General features: G+C 39.1%; 1 protein-coding gene across 1 annotated transcript in view; it reads left to right on the top strand.

The window, feature by feature from the left end:
- cacng2a (calcium channel, voltage-dependent, gamma subunit 2a) overlaps positions 1–13,079 on the top strand; it is a 78,543-nt gene extending 65,464 nt beyond the window's left edge. The window contains exons 3-4 of the mRNA XM_042004575.1: positions 9,141–9,281; positions 11,965–13,079. Of these exons, the coding sequence (XP_041860509.1) occupies positions 9,141–9,281; positions 11,965–12,494 (671 nt within the window). The 3' untranslated portion in view covers positions 12,495–13,079. The remainder of the gene's footprint in view (positions 1–9,140; positions 9,282–11,964) is intronic.
- The last annotated feature ends 283 nt before the right edge of the window (positions 13,080–13,362 follow it).

Below are 13,362 nucleotides of genomic sequence, written 5' to 3'. Positions count from 1 at the left end.
ACCCTGCATCCCATACAGACAAAAAGGATAATATCAGTGAACAGTAACCTGTGCAGGGAACATATTGGCCTGGAAGCCATTAATATGGGCCTGTTATGACATTTACAATGTATTGATATATCATTCAGTAGTGATTAATGCTTACTAACTAAATCCATATAGTCTACTAAATAAAAACAATTGAAATATTTACATACTATAGGTTGCTACTGTTGTTCAAAAGTGCCATAGCAAAATAGCTGAATGAACTAATATGTAAAGCACAAACTAGTTTAAACAATAAATAACCAACCAGTTAATGAGAAGCAGAGCAAGAAGTGGATGGAGAATGCATTTATAGATTTAAAAAAAGGATAACTTGAAGAATTCTTACCAGAGGTTTGATTAATATCAAATGTTAATTTTCCAATCAGCTTCACTTCTGTGTGTGAGGTGTGGTGTCAAGACAAATGAGATTGTTGATGCCATCAAAGCTCATTTCCATTGTCTATGTACATTGTTTCACACTGTGTATTTTAACTCTCCCATAGTTTGTTTTTTTGTGTGTGTGTGTGTTTTTATGTGTTTTGTTTGATGCCAGTTTGATGGGGAGGGGTGAGAGGAGCACAAAAAAGCCTCTCGGCCGGGACGAGGACGGTGCAAGGGCTCGGTATTGAGGAGGAGGAGGTGTGGAGGGGATTAATAAGTGTTTGTAGTATTAAATCAATGTGCCTGGGAGCTGAGGCACCTGATTAGCATGACCCTGTCCTGCACATCAGCACATTCAGGGCTGGGGGAGGCTGATTAAGAGCCAATGCTAATTTCCTCTCAGCACTGTCAATGAAAGAAAGAGTGAGGGAGTAAAGGATGCAGAAAGAGGGAAAGAAGGTAGAGAAAAGCTTTAAAAAAGAGGACTTTCTGCATTTTTTTGCACATGTACAGTCCTATGAAAAAGAACATACACTCTCACGTTTAAGGTTTTACGGGTGCATTCACACCAGTTCTTCTGAATTGAACCCTAGTTTGCTTTGAAAGTGCAGCTCTTTTAAGAGATGCTCAGTTTGCTTCAAATGAACCAAATGCAGAAAGTGGACTAGTACTTATATGGTGGAAACGAAAGTTGTCCTGCATTGACCAATAGATTAAGAATTAGAATATGTTATTTAAAAGGTTTGGTTTGTTTGACTACGTGTAGCGTGAAAGCAAACTCGGACCAGCTTAATGTTGCAGCCCCTAATTGAACCGAGTCCCCAATCAAGTCTAGGTCACTGTTAGATGTGAACACGAGCTAAATATCAGGATTTAGCAGTAATCTAATACAATTTCAATTGACAAAACATGATTTATTACAACCTGTTATTGTTTATTTACTAAAAAACCATTTAAATAACTGAGCTAAGCCACTGCAAGATTCTTTTCCTTATTTTAGCCATTTTGTTGAAGATTTGCTGCTGTTTTGAGGATTGTTTGAGCCAATGTCAGCCAAGCTTTAAATGTCAGACAAATGGACTCACATTTGACTCTGGAATACTTTGGTATAAAGAAGAGTTCATGGTTGACTCAATGACTACAAAGGTGTCCAGGTCCTATGGCTTGAAAACAAGCCGAGATCATGAGCCCCCCACCACCATGCTTGACAGTTGGTATGAGGTGTATAAGTTGATATCCTGTTCACATTTCTCCTAAGCTGCTGTGCGCTTTTGATGAAAGATCAACTATGGTCTGGTCTCTCTAAAGGAAATTTTTCCAAACATTTTGGGATTTTTTTCTTGTTCTGATAGAACCTTGAAAACCTAAACTGTGCTGCCATGCTCTTTTTAGAGAGAAGACACTTTCTCCTGCAACCCTTTCAGACAAGCCATACTTGTCCAGTCTTTTTCTAATTCTGTTTTGTACAAATATACTCACATGTATTCAAAATATTTTGGTCTTTCTCCAAAAATTCAAATAACGTTAATTGACGTTTTTCTATTCTCAATAGAATCAGAATAAAATTCTGTCTCTTAACAAAAGCTGCTCAGGTGCTCTAGATATTTATATTTCTTGACCATTTGGACAAAGGTTGAATGTGTGAAACCCACTGTGGCGTTTGAGCAGGACGCAGTCCTGCTGAAACCAAGCCATGAGTCTGCATGGGTGTTGAGTCTCATTAAGTTGTTTGTCAGCCAGCGCAGAGGAGTGCCAGCGCACGGACACCAGCCTGAGCTGCAGCCGTGCCAATCAATACAGTACACACAGTATCCGCTCCCACCCTGTGTCTCTGTGAGCAGGTTGGCACGCATGCTGGCAGGACGGCAGGAATAGGCGGGGCTCGATCGCGTCCTGGTGCAGCCGCCAACAGGCTGGGCAGAGCAAGAAAGAGAAAAGGCAAACCCCAGCCTGTGTTACTCAGTGCTTGAGAAAATTACTATGACTCACTACTTATTAGTGTAATGTTACAGTCTTCTTAGCCTACTTCTGTACTGAGGCACATGCACATGTGAGGGATCAGGGAAATCAAAGAGCAACAAATGTCAGCATTCCGGTTCAATAAAATGAAAGTTTGAGAGATTTCCTCCACCTGGAAAAAGTCACTTTGCCTTGTATAAATTATAGAGTTATTAAATAGAAAAATGCCAATCGTTACAAGATAAATTGCCACCAATCGGTGAAAAGAAATGAGAGTTTGAGATAAGCTGATTTTTTTTTCTAAACGACAAAGAAATTTTGTACATTATAAACTGACCTCAGTGGGATTTCAGTGAAGTTGAATGATTTACCAGGCTCTAGTTCAAACCAATCATGTTATTCTAGCTGCTCCTAGAAGACTTCATGTATGATGACAACAATGATAGCACTAGTTAATTTTCTGACTTTATTTGTAACATATAGTTTATCTTCTTGATTGAAGTTCACCTATTCCTTTGTCATTCAGTGATTCACTCAATCACCTGCCCAGTCATTTCTAATAGGGCCTGCTTTTTATGAACCTTCTTTATTTCAAGGTTCTCTGAACTTTCAACATCAGTCAATGGATAAAAGATCCAAAATAGTAATTTGGTTAATTCTGGCACATTTACATTTTAATGTTTATCAGAGTGCACTGTTCATTTTAATAAACCTTTAAATAAATAAATAAATAGGTACATACAAGGACTTTCCAGAGGGTTCTGTGAAATGTAAAACCATATGCCATATATATATATATATATATATATATATATATATATATATATATATATAGACAGACATTGCCACCAGGTATGGTGTTGTGGTATCTATTCACTCTCTTTGATTGCTATGCTTTAGGATTTCTGAAAATAACTCCATACAAAAAGAAAAATCATTTTTCATCAGTCAGGTTATTTCTGTCTAGACATGTCTTTTGTTTGTTTGTTTGTTTGTTTGTTTTTTATCTAAATTTGATCACCTCTGGCACCACAAATTTTAAGATGGCAACAGCTAAATGCTGAAATCATTTGGTTTTAGCCACTTCTAATGCATCCCCAAAAGAAATTTTCCAACCAGAAAAGGTTTAAATGCATTTTTCCAACTGCAAATTTCATGCAGTGCCTAAAATTCTTTTTAAGGCAAAGCATTTATCAAGTACTAAAAAAAAAGTATTGACAACATTGGACTTTCGTTAAATATTACTTGCCAGAAAATGCAATCAGATACACAGAAATATGTTAATACAGAGCTCTAAATGTGGGATCAGCCGGCACTCAGCCCCAGAAACACGCCTATTTAACATTAATGTGGCAGTCAAGAGGCAAGAATGTGCCAATCTATGTTATTGTGAACTCAGCCCAAATCAAAACAGTGACCTCAGTGCTAATCATGGTGCTCCCAAGAGCATTCATGTGGGCCAAAGCAAGGCTTTCAGAAACACAACACACCGCGAAGGTCACTGATGTCATTAACTATTAAGATGGAGGTCATAGCTTTCATTTGGACAGGGTACCGTTCCCAGCAGCCGGAGACTGACAGTGTTTTAGCACACGTTATCACTGTGTCCCAGGACTGTAGCCATCCCAGCCACCCTCTGTCAAAATAGTGTCACCCTGGCGGAGATAATAGCCGTTCAGCAGGCATCCTCTGTACGCTGTAAAGTTGTAACAGATGTACAGTTAATGAGCGTCGCAGTTGCTCTAAAAGGTTCATGACGTGATGTTCATGGCAATTCAGTCCTTTTGTTAAAATTCACAAACTGTACGCAGAAGTCAGCATTAACCTTCCTTTGTATAAGAGTTACATTATATTCACCTTGCTCCTTTACTGCAGTCATCTAACACGGCATTGATGCATCGGAGTAGTGATTGCATATTTATACATGTAAAAGATGAATATTTTCTTGTAAATTAAGTTTTTTTTTTGTTTGTTTTGTTTGTTTTTTTTCTCTTTTTTTTTCATTTTACTGTGTAAAACAAGGGTGGTGAGAGAGAAAATGGTGGGGCATAACTATCCATGCCCTTTGATTTGTGCACACCCATCCACAGCAAGAGACTAGTCCCAGACTTTAAGTCAGCTTGTCAGTTTCTGTTTCTGCCTCCTCCCCCAGGGATGTTGCTATGCTTAAACATCCCTCCAGGCAGGATCCAAAACTTTGACAGTGACAATCCTAAAAAGATAGAAAGTGAAGACACATAACCTTGAGAATGTGGTGAAGAGGGACTGATTGTAAATAGTTGCCCTTGGTGCCTTAGGGTATAGTTATTGCTCTGTCGTCCCACAACAGTTTCCGTCCTCTGTGCTGCAGGCTGAAAGCTTCACGGAGACACAGCTTTCTGAGCTTCATCAAACAACAAGTGAGCACTGACACACTTGGTATTATGCAGGAGAACAGCATGTATTTTGGCATGGAAAATCTACAGGGGCTTCACCCTTTCCTTTTGAGGTAGAGCATGGTCAGCCAAACCCAGGGGCATGTTGGCGCAGCAAACTGCAGTACGATCGCAGTGAAGGTACGCTGCATGCTGGGAGGTCACTGTGAAGGTCAGTGCAGACTTCAATGCACTGCTACACATAGATTTTAATGCAGGGTGTTCTTTGGATTGGAGAAGCACTGGAGGCCAGCTGGGGATCAAAGTCATGCAAATGAGTTGGATCTTCCTGTCTTAGAAAGCTACATCATTGCACTGCTTTCCTTGCTTTTAAGATTTCTGAAAAATCTCAAGGAAGTGGTGCTGTCAGTTTGTGCATGAGTGCATTTACATTTTCTGTTCATTCTGGACTGAGCAAGGCTGCTCTGAACTGACAAACATGACAGGAACGTCGAATGATGTTCTTGTTTGGAGTAAACGGTGTTACGATGAGTTGTGCATGTACACATCGTGCAGGAGCACATTTTGCTACCAGACCAGACCTGTGATGATTTCTGCACCAGACAGGCTGTTTGTGCAAGTGCTGCAACTGCATCAGGATCTGCATAACAAGTTCATCAATAAACTTTCATTTCACACACTGGTTCTTTGATTGCGGCTGGTTGGGCGAGACAAGAGGAAAGCAGGCTGCAGACTGAATAATAAGCTTTATATTTGGATGTATCGTGATGGGTCAGCTTTGACTATTGTGTGTTGGCACTTGTTCTAGACTTGTCACTACATTAGCACTGGCGCAGACTCTGAGAATAGATTGCAAGAGTAAATTCTGAGAGTGAAGAACATGATGACACAGATAAGGAGAGCTTTCCTTATTCCTTTCCCCTCCTAAGTTTGTCTGCAGCTGAACTTCTTTCTTCAACTTTTGTGTCACCTTGATATGTTGCACAATTAAACAACCCCACTGTCAACAGTCAATAAATCTGACTGACCCTTTATCCCTCTTTTGTCTTGGCAAATGAAGCTGATGGATGAAAAAGAGCCCCCGTGCCCTCTCCCATGTATTGTGCTGAGAATGGCCAAGCCAATACTTTTGGGAAAGGGTGGAGGGGGTGGAGGCAGAGAAGTGGAAGACTTAGAAGGTTTGGAGCAGGACACAGGAGCCAGGTCAACTCTTAGGACAATTTAATATTTAATCATCCTCCCTGGTAATTCTAAACTCCACAATCCCCCCTGGACAAGCAAGGAGACAAGGGGAAAAGGAAGGCAAGAGGGCAAGATGACACTTTACCTTTCAAACTGTCTTGTGCATTGACAGAGTGCAAATTAAGTGAGAGATGGAGAAAACAAGATGGAGATAAAACTAGTCGGAGGATGTTCGATGGGTGAGATGACAGTGTGCAGCAGACAGATGCAGACAGGTGAAAGAAAAATGGGAGATGGTGAATAATGGTATTAAAGTCTTCTTCATATTGGAGCTCAGTTGCTAGACTGTTTCAAGCAAGGTTAAAGGAAGCCATGAGCACATCATGATGTTGAATAATGGCATGTTAAGACAAGAAGAGATATTTTCTTGTTTCTGAACAAACCTTTTCTTTATTTTCCTCTATCCTTTATTTATTTCGGAGTGCAAGATTTGCAGAATAGTGTATTTAAATAAATCACATACTATGATTTATAAATGTTTTGTGGTTGATAATTTCATGCTGATGGCCATTGTTTTAACAGCTGAATAAAAATGTGAGGAGGAAGAGGAGGAGTATGTGGTGACTTAAACCTTATGGGGCACCTAATGGTAAAAAATGTACCAATAATTAATTAATTAATTAATTAATTAAATAATTAAAATGACATTTAAAGGGTTAAAAGTCTTAAAATGATTAAATGTTTAGTTTTGAGCAGGTCTGAAGGTAACTTCTGAAAAAAAGCTGAAAAAAATGCTGATGATGATTTTATATATATATATATATATATAAATAAATTATTGTTTGTTTAGTTTTTTATAAATGAGTCAGTAATTTAGATGTTTAAACTGGCATTTAAATGGTTAGGATCCAAAAAATGATGAAATGTTTGGTATTATTGAGCATGACTGAAGTTGTTTAAATTATTAATGAAAAAAAACAGAAGAACATATTGATGAATGATAATTTTATTGCAGTTTTTCAGCATGGATACTTTTGGCCATGAAGGTCACCAGAGGGTGACAAACTCATCACGAGAGTAAACAAGACATGATAGAAAAAGACACTGGATTTACTAAATTAGTGGATAAAGAAGAGTTATTGCAAAAATTCATGCCACTTGTTGCAACACAGCAGAAATTATCATCAGGTAAAAAAGAAAAGTTGAGAAAATGTACAAAAATGTCACCAATTGGGCAAGGGTTAAAATACAAGGCATGAAGAAAAAGTCAAAATTCAAGAATTCACACCAAGATGGTCCAGGGGACTTGGTTTGATTGGGCAGGGTTGATTTGATTTACACTTTACTTGAACCATGTCACGCAGTTACATCTGCTTGGCAGGGAGCGATATTCCCCAAAACAACCACTCACTAAGAAGAGAGAAGAAGGTAATCCAGCTCACTGATTGGCCAGGACTGAAAACGACTCATTCACTGAAAGTAATTAATAGATTTACACCTAGTTTATGCAGTCTTGGGCTTTCTGTTTTTACTTTGGGTTCAAAACTAATGTAGTTCTCACAAGAATCTGTCCAGTATGAGCAACAGGAGAGGCAGCGAGTTATCCAACATGTTGCTCTACAGTGCATCCTACATCAATTCCCCATATTGTGCCACTGGATGGACATTACATTCACACTGCAAGCAAACTGAACCAGGGTTCTTGCAAGTGGACCAAGACCCCAAGTTTTCAAGCAGAATAGAGTTTCTTTCTTTAGTCCACACGAAAATTCAAATGCACATTCACACTGCTCCAAAAAAACATGCCATCCATGGAAGTGGACCCGGGTGTGACCCCGGTGTGAATGTACCCTTAAATTTATGTATTCTCTGCTTTAAGATTATATAATTCAACAATGCATTGTAAAGCAAAGTAGATTATTTAATATTACTTTGCAGATTAATATAAAGCAACCAGATTCTGTATATTTATATTGAAGTCTAGAATACAGGAACTCAATTTTTAATACTCTTGATCTATCAATGAATAAAGCACATTAAAGAAAAAGCAGCATCAGGGTCTCCATTGCTTTTTTTGTCAATGGTGAGAGCCCAACAGAGAATTCGCTTCCAGCAAGCTGTGGCCACTGTTTGGCAAAGCAACTGTTAACCATTGCCTGTCAGCTCAGCTGTAGGCCCAGGGTGACTTTCCCACCGACCCGTCCAGCCGCCACAACGCCTTAAGGTGTTAGGGATAAACAAATCAAGGCTAGAGAACAAGGGGGGAGGAGGGCAGTGATGAATGGCAGCATGTATGCAGGCAGATGGGCCGTCGGGATCCCTGGCTGGTCCCCGTGGAGTTGCTGGCAGCCAAGTTCAGCAGCGAGCCACCCAACCTGACATCAGCACTTTGGGAAGAAACTGGGAAAAATGCTGATGTGGCAACCACATGGGGAGATGAGGTGAAGTGGTGAAAATTTAACTAGCCTGATGAAAGTTTAAGTGTGCATGTTAAACAGGAGAGAGGGGGAGGGTTAGGTGGAGGTGAAGACTACAGGATGGCAGTAGGTTACTGCTAGGGAGAGGGTTAGGGTTGTTCCTGCTGCATGACTCAAACAACAGTCTTTTTTATCAAACTCTGACATGACACTAATTTCACCTGACACCTCAGGGTGCAGTGCAGCCCTTTTCTGACTCTGACTTGACCTCAAAGTAACATCATATCTCACTTCCAGTTTCCACTTCTTGATAATTGGCTGTGAGAATGCTGTTTTGTTTCGGGGATATTGGTAGCATCCCTCTGCACTGCAACCTGACTGATATACATGCCAGAGCCTTGAAGCACTTTACTGCCTTTCACATAAAGCTACATAAAGCAACCAGTTATCTCTGTTGAAAGTGTTCAAAACACAAGGAGGTAGACTCAAACAGTGTGATTACATAAGCTATGGTAACAGGCTCGCTGTGGGGATGCGCACACACTGGACAGTGTTGATGGAGTCTTTCACAGGCCTTATGGGGTGTTGATTAGGATGTGCTCACCCACAAGGACCAGATGCTGAAATGGATCCTAATGTGCTTTTTTGTCTATCGTTGTTTGTCACTTCCTCTCATTTCCACTCTTTCTTTGCTTCCCTTTGGCTGTCCTCTCTGCGTGTACACCGAATCACATCCTATTTTTCCATCACCTCTTTCCCTCCTTTTTGTTTATCCCTTATGTCTTCCTCTGACTTCCAGGTGCAGTACGAGCCTCCAGCATCTTCCCCATCCTCAGCGTCATACTGCTCTTCATGGGAGGACTGTGTATAGCTGCCAGTGAGTTCTACAAGTCACGTCACAACATCATCCTCAGTGCAGGGATCTTCTTTGTGTCTGCAGGTGAGTCAAACACCAACAAAATGAGACAGCGAGAAAAAGATTAATTATCAAGAACCATCATTCTAAAGATGTGTTCTTGAATTAGAATACTTGATTTTTAATGGCTGACTGATGATTTCAGTTATTATTACATTAAGCTGTCTTTCAATGAAAGCCTCTAACTTGTTTATATGGGTGGTAATTTTATTAAATCACCACAAATGTGTTTTTACTTAAACCACCTCTTTCATTGTCTTGATTCATTTACCGCTTTTCAAGACCAGTAATTTTATTTCATTTTAATTCCATTTTATGAGTGTTTCTGTTTCTACAAAGACAAGGCCATTGCTGTCTTTCTATTGGAGGTGTAACCATATCTCTGTTGGCATCCCCTTTTTATGCCTATTTCTAATATTTGGATGGGTTGCACATCTCTGCTCACCTGTCTTATCAATTTGCATCTTTCCATCAATTCTAAGACAATAAATAAGCAGCTCAATATAAATATGTGTATGTTAAAATTTTATTGCTTGCTTGTTTTTCACCAAAATAAATATAATTTTTGTCACAATATAGGACCTGCGGAAATGCTGCGTTTTCTTTCTTTTTTTTTTCATATATAAAATTACATGATAAATAACCAATAAATTAAAAAATACAGTTCATGAAAAAGAGCCCTCTCCATTTTCCTTCTGTGTGTGTCCACCCGAGTTGTTGTCTTTTTATGTTCTACTGAATGTCTGCTAAATTGCAACCACTAACAACTAACAACAACTTTCAGGCAACAAAATATAGTATATCTGATTCAGATTTTTCTTTTGTAGCTTTCTGAAGAGCACTTTGAATTTGTGTTGCTAGTGAATGGAAACCCAGTTGTTGCATCAGCAATTGCCTTTCAAGAGACAGAAATTAATTTGGGACCATTGAAAGATCATTCAGATCTTTATTTATTTTTTACTTTATTTTAATTTATTTATTTATTTTAGCTTAAGGTAGTTGTTTTCAACTGTTCTTGTCTTTGTATCTCTATAATGAAAGAAAATTCTGCACCTAATAAAGGTTTAACCATTTCAGCATTACTGAACTAGCATGCGCCAATTAGCCTATGACAAATTAGCATGAGCAGCATGTACATGACTAATAAACCTGTTAAGACAGTTTGAAGGTAAAGTGGAAGCACAAACTTCATAAACAGGTTGACTACTCTTAATTCTACGTTAATAAGCCTGCTAGCATTTTGGTGTGATGCTTTCATTTAGCTCATGACTAGTTAGCATTCCCAACTCATTGTGGCTAATACCTATATTTATAAAATAGGAATACTAAAGGACAAATAAACAGCACAAAGAAAGGGCTTACAACATCATTGACTTCTTTTAATTCTTTGTTAATAAACCTGCATTTTAGCTTGATGTTCTTCAAAAAGTCCTACTTTCACAACACTAGCATGTCTCAATTATGGCTAATTAGCATATTTGAATCAAATGTGAAAACTAAAGGATAAATATGCAGCATAAACACTTGGCTTCAGAATAAGGTAGAGTAGTCTTAATGTCTTTAGAAGACATTAAGACTAGTCTACCTAAATGTCTTAATGTCTTTATAAGACATTAAGACAAAAGACTAATGTCTATCTGGTTTAAGAGAACCAACAAAGTTTGGTCACATGGCTGAAATTAGATGAAAGTTAGCTTTTCCCTACCTAATTGACTTTTGGAATTCAAAATTGGAATACAGTTATTGTTTAATGCCTAAATCTGGAAAAGTGCACCAATTAAGCAACATATTTCATATATGATTTTTCCTTTGTCTCTATATAATTTCTGCTACTGTTCATTTAAAAAAAAATATGCCATCCTGTCTGTAGCACAATAAATGTAAGCCAGTCAGCACTTGTTTACCTTAAGGTTTCAAAACATGTAGATACAACTCACTTCAGTCTTATTAAACTTGACAAAAATTTCTGACTAGCAGGTTCATATTTATTGTAAACTATACAGACTCCATAAATAGTCTCAGTGTCTTTTCACAATCTAACAGTCATCCTATAAGTAGATGTAATATCTCATCTCTGTAATAGCACCAGATGAATTCAAAAGTCCTAAAAAAGCCTGAAATATCTTTGGCTTTTGTTGGTCTTTTGCACTGCAGCTACTGTACAAGCCACTTTTGTCGTTTTGTCTTTTCTCTTGATCCAGTTGCTAGGCTAAAAGCCACCCAGTGGGACTTATATCTAAAAATATGGTGTCCCTGACACACTTTCCCTATGAACCATCTTTCAAAATATGCTATGTCAAAAAATTTCTCTGCATGTGACTAACAAGTCAGAGTGTATATGCTCCATGTGTATGATAAGCTTTAACACAGCTCAAGTGTTGGTTACTTTATGCCTAGTCCCAAATGATCTGCATCAAGACATGAAGCTGCCCTGTTTTCTTGCTGCAAGGGCAAAGATTAAGTCTTCTGTCATGTTGGATTGAGAGTTGGACAGGATTAGTACGCTTGGTACAATGCATCTCACTCTAAACATACTTGGTGTGATACTGCCGTAGCTAGAGAATAACACTATGAAAATATCTCAACTGATAAACTGTCTTCTCTCTTTGTCTTTTTCTCTCTTTTGTCTTATTTCCACATGAATCTGTTACTTACAACTGTCCCCACTCCTTTGTGTGGCACGACCCTGCATCCTCCAACCCTTCAGGTCTGAGCAACATTATCGGGATCATTGTGTACATATCAGCCAACGCGGGGGACCCTTCCAAAAGCGACTCGAAGAAAAACAGCTACTCATATGGCTGGTCCTTCTACTTTGGTGCCCTCTCTTTTATCATGGCTGAGATGGTGGGCGTCTTGGCTGTGCACATGTTCATTGACCGCCATCGACAGCTGCGAATAGGGGCACGAGCAGCTGACTACCTCCAAGGCTCAGCCATAACGCGGATCCCCAGCTACCGCTATCGCTACAGGCGCCGTTCGCGCTCTTCTTCCCGCTCCACAGACCCATCACATTCCCGCGACACCTCGCCAGTGGGCCTAAAAGGCTTCAGTGCGCTGCCATCCACAGAGATCTCCATGTACACACTCCCCCGGGACACCCTAAAGTCCTCCGGTACACCCACTGCTACCTACAATTCTGAGAGGGACCACAACTTCCTTCAAGTCCACAACTGCATCCAAAAGGACCTGAAAGACTCGAGCAACACAGCAAACCGACGCACCACACCTGTATGAGGGAGCTGACACAAGCCTGGCGAGTCCCGCAGAGATCAGGAGACACAGGAACCCCTGCGGGTGCGGTACACCCCAGGAGAAGCCAGATTTCCATGTTTATAGACATTTGTTCTTTTTGTTTGACTGCATGACTTTTCCATTGCCATTGTTGAGAGTTTCAACAAGTCTGCTGAGTTCCTGGACTGAATGGCAGAAGAGTAAGAATGGGTCAGGTTGGCCCAAGAGAATGAGATCTGTCATTTTTCTTTTGCGCAGGGTTTGTTTATGAGGCTCAGGGCACTGAAAGGGAGTTGGGAGAGGTGGCCATTTCTGAGATTGAAAAAAAAATTAAAAAAATCAACTCCATGACTTCATTGCCCTTTGGTTTGACAGTTTTGTCCCACAAGTTTGGTTGGAGCAACAGGTCAAGCTCCCCGTCAGCCAGCCCTCCACTCAGATATACACCTCTTTTATTTATTGACTCATTTGTTCTTTTTTTTTTTTTTTTTTTTGCATTAAAACTGTGAATTGTTACAGTTTGGGATTTAGTATGAATTACCCCAATCTGTAATCTCTAACAAAGGTACTATATATATATATATATATATATATATATATATATATATATGTATGTATATATATATATATATGTATATATATATATACATATATATATCTTTTATAAATAAATTATTACGTTAATAATCAAGAAATAACGAACTTTACTGAAGCAAAAAAAAAAAGTTAAACCAAGTGCTGTTGAAAACATTAAAAAAGACTCTTTTAGTATCTGTTCATTTGAAGGTCAAGAACAAGCGAAGGTCCTGGAGGTAGCAGCAGCACAGCATCTGATGCCACCAGACACAAACAGACAACAGTAGAATAATAT

The sequence above is a fragment of the Melanotaenia boesemani genome, chromosome 2 (assembly GCF_017639745.1).
Source record: "Melanotaenia boesemani isolate fMelBoe1 chromosome 2, fMelBoe1.pri, whole genome shotgun sequence".
In the NCBI taxonomy this organism is placed as follows: Eukaryota; Metazoa; Chordata; class Actinopteri; order Atheriniformes; family Melanotaeniidae; genus Melanotaenia; species Melanotaenia boesemani.
This window is presented reverse-complemented; position numbering and strand designations above follow the sequence as displayed.